General features: G+C 34.5%; 1 protein-coding gene across 2 annotated transcripts in view; it reads left to right on the top strand.

Moving 5' to 3' along the window:
- The window catches only part of Lrba (LPS responsive beige-like anchor protein), a 488,275-nt gene that overhangs the window by 157,105 nt on the left and 316,894 nt on the right, over positions 1 to 14,276 (top strand). For both annotated transcript variants that reach the window (XM_026787115.1, XM_026787152.1), the window contains one exon: positions 7,425 to 7,489. In XM_026787115.1, coding sequence (XP_026642916.1) covers positions 7,425 to 7,489 — 65 coding nt within the window. The remainder of the gene's footprint in view (positions 1 to 7,424; positions 7,490 to 14,276) is intronic.

Here is a 14,276-nt window from a genome sequence, read left to right on the forward strand (position 1 = left end):
TTTCTCCCAGCATTCAGTCCAGTTTTCTCCACCTACCTACGTTTTGCCCTATCAACAGGCCAAGGCAGTTTTTTTTTTATTCATTAACCAATAAAAGCAACACATAGACAGAAGGACCTCCTATACCTACCCACAGATTAACAGTAACCCTCAACCAATGGAACTCAAGGAAAAGGGAAAATGTTAACTTTCTTAAAGAAAAGACATTTTTTTTAAATCAAGGAAACAAATATACAAAGAAATACAAATAATTCAATTCAGTGAAATAGGAAAATATTTCATGATATGAATGAGAAATTTAGCAGTGAGACAGAGTCCATAATCAAACATCTTGGAACTGAAGAACTCACTCAATGACCGAAATAAAAAAATATACAGTTGAGATGGTTGACAAAAGACTGTTGGAAGCAGAACTTCAGAGTTCAAGGGTTATCTTTTGAAACAGTAGTTACATTAATCATTTAAGAATGAAGAGTGACTGTGGAACTTTGGAAAGTGAAACTTATCTCAGTGTGGAATGAGATTAAGTTATACATTTTTTTTTTTGGTTTTTTGAGACAGGGTTTCTCTGTGTAGTAGTCCTGCTGTACTGGATTTCTCTTTGTAGACCAAGCTGGCCTTTGAACTTACTGAGATCCTCCTGCATCTACTACTCAAGTATGGGGATTAAAGGTGGCACCACCACCACCTGGCCATTTTCTCCATTCTCATTCAATACAATAATAGAAATCCTAGCCACAGGGCAAGAGAAAGAAGTAAAGAAGGTGATGTTGTTTATTTGCAGATGACATAATTTTATAAGCATAAAACCCAATGAATATAATCAAGATTTATTAGAACTGATAAAATGTTGTAGGACACAAAATGAACATACAAAAATCAATAACATTTTATATACCAATAATATGTTTAAAAATCAGTCCCATTTCAAATGGTTACCATAAATAAATAGAAAACAAAACTGAACTAAGAATAAGCTTAATATAATAAAAATTACAAAACATTTATTATAAAATTAAAGTGGAAATGAGAATGGGGACCAGTTCTTTACTTCATCTCAGGTCCTCTCTTTTGCAATTTGTTCTTTTTCTTTCTGTTTTTTTTAAGTATAGCCAGATTATTTCTAATGATTCCTGAGTGGTTTGTATATTAACAATAATTTTCTCTTAAAGCTATATAATAACCTCTCTCTCTCTCTCTCTCTCTCTCTCTCTCTCTCTCTCTCTCTCTTTACATAGAGCAAGTTGAGTACCCTATCACATTGTAGAAATATGTCAGCTAATGATTCTACCTGTTGATAGATCTGCGTGTGTGTGGGTTTAACAGGTACCTTTCCTGGTATGCCTATGGACACCATGGCTAGCTTTTTGCTCTAACATTCCAGTCCGTTGGGGAGCAAGGGGTGATTTCAGCCATCTCAGGGCCTTTGGCCCTTCTATCAATTGCTGTTGGCTCTTGCATCATTAATGCCTTAACAAATGAATTTTCCTGTCTGGATACCATTACACCTATGGTTATTAGATTCCAATATGACAGTTACCCATCACAGAGTCAAGGATGAGACTCAGTATACAACTCAAGGGGGGGGGGATTTGAGCACCAAAATTATATTTTAAGTTTTAATTACTATGCCTAATAGATCCATGAAACAAAAATGCCTCTGATATGCAGGTCAGGAGGATATTGTTTATGGGAGATAACAAATCACATGTTTTCAGTCCCCTAAACAAGTTTCTCTGACCCATCTGTACCGGAAGTGCCTGATCACATGTGGGCAGGAGGTTTGCAAGAATGAAATATGTCAGGATATATTCTTGTCCCTGATTGGATGTTGGCAGTAGGTTCACAGGTAGAAAGTACATCAGGATGTGTGCTTGACTCTGATTGGACCTCGTGGGATATGTAGTGAATTACGGGTTTTACTTTTTTTAAGCCCCTGCAAATCATGACTCTGAGCCATTTTTAGGAACCTGGATATGAACCTGGCCAGAGCCCATTCACTTGGCCAGTATTTAATTAAAGATTGCTTCAAATTTGTAAAAAATTTAAAGTGGCTACCAAAATCTAGAGAGACAGTCCATGTTCATTTATTGTTATAAAAAGTTCGATGTTCATATTACTGAAAGGGACGTACAGATTATATTTGTCATTCATAGAAAGATAAAAGCAGTCCTAAAATTGACGTGGAGCCTCAAAAGACAATAAGTCAATTCAGTCTTGGGTAAAAAGAACGTAGCGAAGACCTTAGTAACTGACCTGAAATTCACTAAGAGTTTATTGTGGCCAGAATAACACAATCTGACTTAAAACTGGCACAAAATCAGTGAAACTCAGTAAAGAGCCTCCCCAGCTACAGCACACTGAATTTTATCAACAATACACACATATTGGAGAAGATTGTTTTGGTTAGTGATTAATACCTAACTAAACCGGATATCATTTTCCAGACAGTCAGATTCAACTAGACATCTGTTTTTCAAGATGTACAAAACCTACTCAAACTGAACCCAGGATCTAAATATAATACTTAAACCTGCAAACTGCCATCAGAGACTATAGCAGAGACACTTGACTGTTGGTGTGTAGTGCTCTTCTAGGGAAAATAGGCCAACCAACCAACAAAAAGAAAAAAAGAGATATAATCATCTCAATTCACAAAGCCTGCAGTTGCCCAGGGAAACAGTGATGGTTGAAGAGGTGACATATTCAGGCGAGCTGTTATCTGACAGTAGATTATATCTCGAGTATATAATGAGCTGCAGGTGATTGAGGAGCACTAGAAGCGTTAAAAACTGAGATCATCTGAGTTTATTCATTATTCTGGCACTTGGGAGGTGGAGGCAGGAGGATGAGGAGTTCAAAGCCAGCTTTGATTAAATAGGGGTGTTTAAGGCCACTCGGCTACATGAAACCCTGTTTTGACAAAATAGAAGCTCTAAAACCAAATTTAGGTCATTAAAGAAATTCACAAATTATTTGATTAGACATTTTAAAGAGCAGATAGACCAATTTCTAAAAAGTATATAAAAATGCTTAGCTTTTAATCATCATGGAAATTACTCAGAAATTTAAAAGTTAATCTTAGAAATATTATAGGTCACAAAATAATATATTATTGTTGTGATTACCAAAACTGATAATTTCTCAAAATAAATTGATAGGAAAAATTACACGTAGTGAGTCTTGTCAATTCGGCCTGTGCTTTTGAATGAGTTAATATTTAGGAATTCCTTTTTTATTTTAGAAATTTTCAGTTGCAAAATATAAGCAAAGTTGTGTTGTACCTTCAAGAAATATGTTTTATGATACTTAAGTTTTAGAAAACTCGACTTAATCTCAGGATGTTAGATTCTAAGTTAATTTAAATAATTAGTACATCAGTTTATTTTTCTCCATTTTTGAGGAACATAGAGAGGAGTCAATGTAATATCATTAATAAAGGTTTTATTTTCTCTTAGAAAAACCTTCTTTTCTACCAAAACACATGCTTGACAATCATTGCTTGACATTCTGTGGAGCTCTGGTAGTCTTCATCAATCTCATATTTGTTGATACTGCATGACTTCAGAGCATTAGTAAGCCAAGATCGTGTCTTACTAAAAATTGATTTGGCAGCAGTTATGGTTCTAGGATGTAATAATCAATTAAATATAGCTTAGGCACAGGTATGAAATTATTGACTCCGCTGCTTTTTGAGTCCTTCCTCTTGAAAGTGCTCAAGTGTGTCTTGAAATTACTCACTTGCATTAGTGGTTGGATTTGAGGCTTTTAACGTGTTTTCATCAGGACCTCTGGGGAAAGGATAACCAAGACCTTTAAATGTGCTGTGCATTTTGCATCACTATATAATTGTAAATACTGTGATGAAATATTGAAATGATCATGAAAGATGATGACCATTAAGCTTTTCTTTCAACTATTAAAACTCACTAAAGGTTATATTGAGCTGTGGTTTATAAAATTGTTTAGACTAACGCCTTGTTGATAATTGTTTCTGAGTGGAGAAATATGCCTTCAAACACCATGATTAATGAATATTCTTTTTAGTTTTGGCAACTTCTACAAATTACTTTAGAGAGTGTTTTATTACACAGAAAATGTATCGGGTTTGAACATTGGTAGTATTAAAAAAATGAAGAAGAAAGGATTTTTTTCTTATGCTTCAACTTTCCTTTCATAAGCATTGATAATTCTGAATAGATTTCTTTGTCACTTACTGTATTGTTCCTTTTTCCTTAATCAAAACAACAAACAAAAGATTTATAGATGCTCTCTGTGTGAACAAGAAAATAAGCGATAAATTTGATTTTCTGAGCATTAGTCAAAATTGTAATTCTCCAATTGTTTATGTACCTTCTTGTCTAATTTGTTTTATTCTGTTCTTGACTTTTAAAAAATTACTTTTATGATAACACTTAAAGTGGTAGGTTCCATTGCAGAAGTTTTATAAATAATAGCATTAAAATTTTCTTGTACGTGTTTTTTTATTTGTTCAGAAACCTAATATTCACTTTATTTTCAAAGGACTTTAAAACTAAGTTATATCTCTGTAGTCAATTCTTGTTCTGATTTCTTTTCAGTGGCATTTTATTTGACATGCCAATATAAATTTAGGTCACTGATATGTCAGTTGGTGATTTTTATAGTATAAATACTGATTTTTAACATATTTTCAATCTAACTTCGGTAATGCTATTTAAATTTTTTGGAATTTAAATAGCATATTTTATGACTTATTTTTAGGTAAGAATTTATGTGGGCAAAAGTAAAATTGAAATAAAAAATTATGTTTATGTTTTATTTTTATGAAATTCAAATTATGTAATAAAATGATGTACAATTAATAAAACTCGGAAAAAGATATTGTGGTTCAACCAGAAGACCAGAAAAGCAAAGCAGCCAGCCACCGGCTCTTACTTGTACCTCAGTCCAAAAATGGCGATCCTGCCTCAGGAATCTTGGAATGAGACTGAGACTGTGAGCTGTCTCCTCTCATTTTATATACCTTGCTAGGGCTGGGATTAAAGGTGCACACCACTGGGATTGAAGGCATGCACACCCAGTTTCTGTGACAAACTAGTGTGGTTACTGGGATTAAAGGTGTTACCACTTCCTGGTCTGTAAGGCTGACCAGTGGGGCTGTTTTACTCTTTGATCTTTAGGCAAACTATTTATTGAAATACAAATGAAATATCACTAAAATAAAGCCCTATTTGATTATAGTTTTGAATAATATAGTATACATTTGAGTACTAGATGATATTCTCAAAGATAAAATGACTTTGAGAGTAGTTTTAGATTCAGCTTGAATTTCATGGTTCTGTGTTGAGTGACCAAGAAGTTGACCCTCTACCCTGGATATAAGGACCAACCTAAAGTTTCTGCTTTCTCTTATCTTATTGCAAATGTGGGTATGTTTCTTCCTCTTCTCTCTAGGATAAATTCTTTTGTGGAATTTGATTATTTTTAGTTGGACTACATGTTTGTCAATTTAATTTTGACCTAAAGAAAAGGACTTTAAGTCAGATTGAAATATTTGTTTTTCACTTGATTTGCTTTATATTAGTGAGAGAAATTTAGCCTGTCTATTGTCCGTTAGGTGGCCACTGTGAATTGTGAGAGAGAATACTATAGACTTCTTTTTTACTTATTCCTAAATGTTAATAAGTTATAAAATATACCTGGAATGGATGTATTTTAAAATTGTGTTTATAATTACAAAATAGAGTGTAAAATTTCTAAGAACATATCCTCTTTGTGTCAGGATGAAATGAAGTCTTTATGACTTTATGTTTTCTTGTTTTTGTTTTTTTTTTAAATAACAAATTGCCGTTTCCTCCTCTTGGCAGATCCAGTCGTTGGATGCTTTTGCTTGTCTGCTGCTTTTATTTTTATTTTTATTTTGCTTTGGCTATTCAATTAGTGTAGTCATACAAACACCTTTGGGAAAGATGGAATCATTCAGCCCAATACTGCCATGCTGTTTTAGTCCTGATACCTTGGACTTTTCAAAACATGATGAATGCAGAAAAAATGTGCTTACAAAATAAAATAAAATAAAAAGCAAAAGATAAATGTACACACATCCATATGCAGTTAGCTTGAAATTACGTAGAATTTAAAACTCCATAGGTCATTACATTCAGAAAACGTTATTTGGTTAATGATGAGCAATGATAAGTAGCTGAGCATAGTCTTTCATTTTAGGAAGAATAAAAAGAATTGTTGAACAATATCATTATAACTTGTAATACAAGGATCTCTGAGAGTGATAAAGAAAAGGATATTTTTCAAAGATATGTGTACGTATGTGCATTTATGTAGATGTACACAGATGCATAGAGCATGATCAGCAGATATGGGCACATGATTGCATAAACATGGATACCTTCACTGGCATTTCTCAAAATATTTCAGTTCATAATCCTACTTCTTATTGTATTAATGCTTATTTTACATACGTTTAGAGTGTAAGGGTTAAACTATTCATTTCAACATGTTTTACTGATTGATTTCCATGCTTGGCTTTTTAGTGGATTATTGTTTTACGGATAAATTTAATATATAAATTTTTAATGGTTAGTGAATATAGTTAGATATTTATACCACATATTGCTAAGTTATTTTTCTTCTTTTTTCTTTTTTTACAGTTTTATATTATTGAACTTTATGTACAAAATCATTTGATTTCAAATAAACATTTAATGTAAAAACAAATGTTTCTTTTTAAACTGAATTTTTTTTACATCTATTGTACCATTCAAATATTTTATCATCTTACATGATTTCTTCACAATCTGTTTTCAAGGGTTCATATGGGAAAGCTTTTTTTTTTAAATAAATAGAAACAAAGGGATTTTTCAGTTTTTATTATAAGATGACATTAAAACATTTATTCAATAGAAATAATTTCATTACTATTCAGGGGAGGGAAATCACCATTTTTTTGTGCTAAGTTATATGCCAATAAATTATAGTTTTCCAGTTTATAACTGGTCTATTCTAGTTTATGTTCTCTATGTTATTAGTAGTTGTTGGATGATTGTATGCTAGATTTTAAAATTTGTGTGGTACTCACTCCTTTGTTCATTATGGATTTTGTTATAACTATGTACATTTTCTGTCCCTGGTATCTTTGCTGCTGTTGGATCTAACTCCTGGCTGTCTCAGTTTAGCTACTTTATGATAGTGTGACACCACAAGGGAGAGAATATGAACCTCTTCATCTTGTTTATTCTGAAGCACATGTTCGCTTAATTAAATGTATATTTCTGTTTCTGTTTGTGCTCACGGGCCTGTGTGAGTCAGCAGCAGGCTCCACATACTAAAGGAAATGGAAATTGATATGGAAGATGTTTTTTGTTGTGGCATGAAAAGAACTAACTTAAGTATAATTTCCTCAGCTGTTTTTCTCTGTTTTCTAGGAGTGGCAGAATTCTATTCAGAAGAATGCAGGCCTTGCTTTTATTGAACTTGTCAATGAAGGAAGGTAATTTATTTTATATATGTTTATATTTCACTTTATTCTTTTATTTTTTCCATATGAACTGATACATTTGGGTTCTGTATATACTGTTTTTTAGTCAGTAATATTTTAGTGCCTTTGTTTATTGATTACTAAGTTATGCAATTTATAGTAATTTTATAATTTTCATGGTTACACTGATGAGGTTCTGGTTTTTATTTTCAATAATTTTGTCTGAGTGTAGCAAAAATAAATTGATGTTTCTTTGTGTTTGTATAAGGAAGCCATATTTATTTGCAACTTTCTATAAAGTTTTGTTTGCAGAACCATTTAGAATTTGATGTCTGTGTTTTCTCTCCCATGTCATAGTTTGGCTAGGAGGAAGAATAGCACAAGTTCAGCTTGCTTTAATATGGTCCTGTGAAAGTGTGGCAGGTATGATTTCCACTTGAACAGAAATAAAAGAATTTAAGAAGCAAACAATTAGTGGCAGTATAGAAATGAAAAGAGAAAAAATTTTTAAGAAAATAGAAGAACTGTTGGAGATATCACCATCCCTTATTTCAAATTATATCATCAATAATAGTAAAAACATGATACCGGCATAAAAACAGAGACAATGATCAAACAAATGCAGGTATCCACAGCTGGGCAACGAGCAGAGAGTGAGAGACCTTGGAACATTCAGTGCTAGAGGGGATGTCAAATCCCTTCCTCAGGGTTCAGGAATCCCGTGGAAGAGAAGGCAGAAAGATTGTGAGAGCCAGGGGGGATGGAGGACAATAAAGATACAAGGCCTTCTAAGCACAGACGGACCCATATACACGTGAGCTCACAGAGGGGTTCCAGCACTGAGAGAAGTAGACACAGGTTCTAAACCAGAAAGCTGTGTCTAATGACAACTGCTCACAAAGGAAAACATTAGTTCCCTAACACAGTCTCACTGAGGATACAACTGGCTCTTAGGGTCAGGCCCTATGTCCACAGTAGATGATCAACACAAAGCAAATTTAGTGCATACTTGTGTTCTTCTCTGGTAAGGTTTTTACAGGGCTCTTAACCTTACAGTGTATATATTATGGCTTCTGGTTTTGCGTTTTTAGGAGGTTTCTCTGCATAAGAACACATGTGTCTGTGCATCTATGGGTATCTCATACTTTTTCTTTGACTTGTTTCTTTCTATTTGTTTTGTATGTTTGTCTTTGTCTTATTTTATTGTTATTCTTTAGATGCCTGTTTGTTTTCTAAGGAGAGGGAGAAAGATTGTGGATTCCTAAGGTGGGGGGATTCTCAATGGAGTTGGGGAGGGAGGCTGAAAAGAATATATTGAATGAAAAACATATTTTCACTGAAAGAAAAAAAGAGTGAATGATTAATAATGTAGAACAAATGGGGGACCAGAATGATGAGCAGGTTCCTTGTGTCTGCTCATGATAGCGGAGTCTGCATGAATGGACTAGAAGACTTACAGTACAGATTAAAAGGTTGATGGCGTTTCAGGGAGGCTTATTTATTTTTATTTGGCTAAGCCCATCAGTATACTAATTTAGTATTGAAAAATCAGGTTAAACTTAACCAGAGAACGCAAGTATTGAGATATATTTTAATGGATAGTATTGTTAGTCATAAAGACATTAGAAATGGTAAACATAAATATTTTGGGGGAAAACATCAAAGTAGTAGAAACAATATTGGTATCATTGTGGTGTGTGAATATTTATAATCTTTTACGTCTTTCAGCCTCCATTTCCTCATTTATCTAGTATTTATTATGTTTTATATCAAGGTGTTCTTAACTTTGATGATATGGCAGTAAAAAGAGAATTATCTTTTTGGAACTTATGTTCTAAAGGGCAGTGATAGATTATGAACTATAAACAAAATAAGTTGTGTGATATATAAATAGTGACAAATGGTGTGGGAAAAGAAAATACCAAGTGGAATGGATGAAATGCTGCTTTAGGGAAAGTTTTAAAGAAAGGATAAATGATTGGTTTGCAGTTTCTTATTAGGACTCCTTGAGAAGGTGCTATTTGGGCATGTACTTGAAGCATGTCCCATAGGGATACATACACTCGGTTATTCCAAACCATCCCTACATCTGAAATGAAGTCTACTTGATCATGATGATGTTCTTTTAGATGTGTTCTTAAATTCAGTTTGCAATTATTTTTAAAGAAAATTTGCATTTGTATTCATAAGGGAAATTGGTCTGTAATTCTTTCCTTGTTGGCTCTTTATGTTGTTCGGGTATCAGGGTAACTTTGGCCTCAACATGAGTTGGGCAATATTCCTTCTGTTTCTCTTTTGTGGAATAATTTGAGGAAAAATGAAAATATGGCATTTACAGGAATGGATGGAATGGAAACTATTAAGTGGAGGAGGGAGTGAGCTGCTTGTTTGTCCCGGCCGCCTGGCTAGCTTAGACGCGAAATAACCACACAGAAACTAATTAAATCACTGCTTGGCCCATTAGCTCTAGCTTCTATTGGCTAACTCAAATTAATTTAACCCATTTCTATCTGTATATCACCACGAGGTCGTGGCCTACCAGCAAAGTTTCAGTGCTTCTATCTATGGCCATGGCTCCATGGCATCTTCCCACGCCGCCTTCCTTCTCCCATGCTCTAGGCCAAGCCAGTTTTCTTTATTCATTAACCAGTAAAATCAACACATAGTCAGAAGGACCTCCTGTACCAATTAAGTTTATTTATAATTATGTTAAGGCAAGCCAACACAGAAAGACAAACACTGCACGATTGGTCCCATATACAGATTCCGGCTTCTAATTTTTATAGTTATGTAGTAATGTGGGGGGGAGAGAGAGAGAAAGAGAGAGAGAGAGAGAGAGAGAGAGAGAGAGAGAGAGAGAGAGAGAAGAGAGAGAAAAAGAGAGAGAAACAGAGACACAAAGAAAAAATACAGTAAACTAGAAGGAACCCCATGATGTGAGAAAAGCACCTTTGAGGAAAAAGAGAGGCTAAGGTAATGACGCTGATAAGAACTGACAAGAAGTGGAGGAGGAAATAATGGGAATAGGATGTTTAAGATGGAGGTAGGTAGAAGGAGGAGGGAAAGGGGCTAGTGGGGGAAAGAGTCATCCAAACTAAATATGTGTTGCAATGCCAGTAATATACCTGCTACTTTGTCTTGAAACATTTTTATATATTACAAGACATAACGTTGAAAACTTAAGTGTGCCATTGTCTTTTTCTACACCTGTGCTTTTGGAGAGGATCTCCTGACCTAATGATTTCTCTGAGGTTGGGAGACCCGTCCTCAGGATTCCTCATAGTTAAGTCACAGTTTAGACGTCACCTCAGAGTTCTTGCAATCTGTTATCAAGGTCATTTTAGCCTAATTTATTAATTTTCTTATATTATTTCTCAGCAGTGTTTATCATCATTAACCCTTGGATTTATCTTTGACTATGTTTAAAATTAATATTTTATTTTGCAAAGTGATGAATTTCATTATGGCACATCTCATCACGGCACTTTCCTATGTCATTTCCTCTGTTCTTGTTCCCATGAAGATGTTTATTACCTCCTCGTTGCCTACTTCTGCCAATAAAATTAGTTCTTCAAAAGATAGTGATTCTCTCTTGTTTATGGTTGTATCTGCCCCATAGAGATGTGTCTGGCTAACCAAGTAAATATTGTTTAATTAATAAGGTATTTTTCACTATATATTAAAGATGTTGCTTAAGTTTTATCCTTTGTGTGAAGAATTAATGTATTATAAACAATGCTGTAAAGAGAATAAACTTCTCAGGGAAATAATGGGCCTATTAGTGAAGCTATTTTCTTTACAGTGCAGAGTAGGGGCTGGAGCAATGACTCAGAACTAACTGTTCTTGCGAGTACTGGAGTTTTGTTCTCGGTATCCATACTGATCTGTCCTCTTTTGTCTTCCATGGACATCTCCACACACATGTAGGTGTGAGTGTGCATCCTTCTCCTCCTGCCTGTACATAAAATTAAGTTTAGAGCATAGAGTATATGTAAAAGAACAATTTGTAGATGTATGTCTATAAAGAAATTGATTTTATTTTTTCTTTTATACATATTTGATATTTGAAGTTAAATGAGTATATGTAGATTGTAATTTGTGAAGTAATTTGGAATGCTCCATACTAGGCTGAGTCCCAGGGGCAACAAGAATAGTAATAAAGATTTTTCTTTAACTGCCAGGACCAAATATTTTTCCTCTTGTTATGTAGATCTGACCTTTGTCCTCATCGATAGAGGAGGTGCTGTAATTTGGCCCATGATTAATGTTTTAGTATGTAAATAACACGGAGACCTTTATAGATAGACAACAGTGTTAGATCTATCAGACCTGATGGGTATCATTTATAGATAGACAACAGTGTTAGATCTATCAGACCTGATGGGGATCATCAGCAAATCAATTACTTAGGTCAGATAGAAGTGTTTGTTATTTGAATATTTTCTTATGTATTCAATATAATATTTCATATTTTTATGATTTTTATTTCAATTACTGACATTGTTCATATAAACAACTTTCTATTTTAAGCAAATTTATTTTATAGAATGGAAATAGCAGTAGTGGACACAATCAAGTAGTCTGTTTTAATGATTTTTAGCAAGAGAAAAAACCTTCATAACAAATTTCAGTCAAAAAACGAAGTGTTCATTTTATAAGCAGAGCAATGTTAACTTTAAATAATAGTGTTGTTGTGAATGTTTTGTGGTGTTTAATAAAAATTGGAAAAATTTTGAAAGCATTTTTATTTTTAATTATGTGTATGTGGGTGCAGGTGATATTGAGATTAGGGGAGATTGTTTCAAGCTGCAGTTGGGAACTCCTAGAAGTGGGTTCTGGGGACTTAACTTGACCCTCTGGAGGAAGAGAAGGTGCTCTTAGCTGCTGAGCCATCTCTCCAGCCTACTGTTTGAAATCTTGAATTATCACATCTGTATATTTTAATTATAAAACATCTGATAGAAAGTTTTGTTTCTAAAAGGTCTAACTTTATGTAAATAAGTAGTTTCACATTCCTTTATTATTATTATTATTTTATTTTTTTATTAAAAATTTCTGCCTCCTCCCTACCTCCCTTTTCCCTCCCCCTCCCCCCAGTCTCCACTCCCACTCCCCTCTACCTCCCTCTCCAGTTGGAAGAGCAGCCATGTACTGGCTTTGTGGGAACCTAGCCTGTTTGGATGCTCACCTTCCTAGATCTGGATGGAGCGGGGAGGACCTTGGACTTCCCACAGGGCAGGGAACCCTGACTGCTCTTTGGACTGGAGAGGGAGGGGGAGGGGGGTCGGGAGTGGAGGGAGGGAGAGGGAAAAGGGAGGCGGGGAGGAGGCGGAAATTTTTAATAAAAAAAAAATGTAGCACAGACCTAAACAGAGAACTCTCAACAGAGAAATCTAAAATGGCTAAAAGACACTTAAGGAAATGTTCAACATCCTTAGTCATAGAGAAATGAAAATCAAAACAACTCTTAGATTCCATCTTACACCTGTAAGAATGGCCAAGATCAAAACACTGATAACAGCTTATGCTGGAGAGGTTGTGGGGTAAAGGGAACACTCCTGTATTGTTGATGGAAGTGCAAGTTGGTACAGCCCCTTTGGATGTCAGTGTGGCGTTTTCTCAGAAAACTAGGAAACAACCTTCCTCAAGATTCAGCAATACCACTTTTGGGTATGTATATATCTAAAGGATGCTCAATTGTGCCACAAGGACATGTGCTCAACTATGTTCACAGCAGCTTTGTTTGTCATAGCCAGAACCTGGAAACAACCTAAATACCCCTCGATCGAAGAATGGATAAGGAAAATGTGGTATATTTACACAATGGAGTACTACACAGAAGAAAAAAATAACATTTTGAAATTTGCAGGCAAATGGATGGAGCTAGAAAACATCATTTTGAGTGAGATAAACCAGACCCAGAAAGATAATTATTACATATACTCACTCATAGGTGATTTTTAAACATAAAGCAAAGAAAACCAGCCTACAAATCACAATTTCAGAGAACTTAGATAACAATAAGTACCCTAAAAGAGACATACGTAGATCTAAGCTACATCGAAAGTAGAAAAAGACAAGATCTCCTGAGTAAATTAGGAGCATGGGGACCATGGGAGAGGTTGAAGGGGAGGGGAGAGGTAGGGAAGGGAGCAGAGAAAAATGTAGAGCTCAATAAAAATAAAATTAAAGAATTATTTTTCACCCTAAGAACAAAGGTTATGTTAATGTGTAGATGCCATAGTCTTTGAAGTATTTAGCATTAGCTTTATATATTACTGGTATTTAGAATCATTCTCCATCCTTACTCGTTTGTGGTGTTTCTCTGTAATCAGTTCTAAAGATATTACAATGTTAGAAGCATTGTCAAAGTAAGGGATAGTATTTCTACTTTCTCAGTTGTTAGTGTTCCTGGAAGTAGTAACTTTTTCTATAAATGGTCCTGTGTATGAGCAGATTCTGAGATTAGCTGCTTATGGAGGTTATAGAATGTCAAAGAAACAGAGAAGTAATGCTGGAAAACTTGGTAGAAATGTGTGTATGTGCTTATCCAAGGTCTGGACTAGAATAATCAGATGTGGACAATGGCTCGTAATGTAGTTATGGGAGATATCTGTCATCATTACCGTTATTTATTGAGCCTCTAGTGTGAATCTTTTTCATTGGGTCACTTGAAAGGACTGTTTGTTTCCTAAGGTTGACACAAGCAGTGTTATTTCCCTTCCCCCTTGTACTGTAGATATAAATTATACATAGATTTTCTTCTTAATATTAAAATATGTGAATCATTTCATGTTCT

This window comes from Microtus ochrogaster, chromosome 1 (assembly GCF_000317375.1).
Source record: "Microtus ochrogaster isolate Prairie Vole_2 chromosome 1, MicOch1.0, whole genome shotgun sequence".
NCBI lineage: Eukaryota > Metazoa > Chordata > Mammalia > Rodentia > Cricetidae > Microtus > Microtus ochrogaster.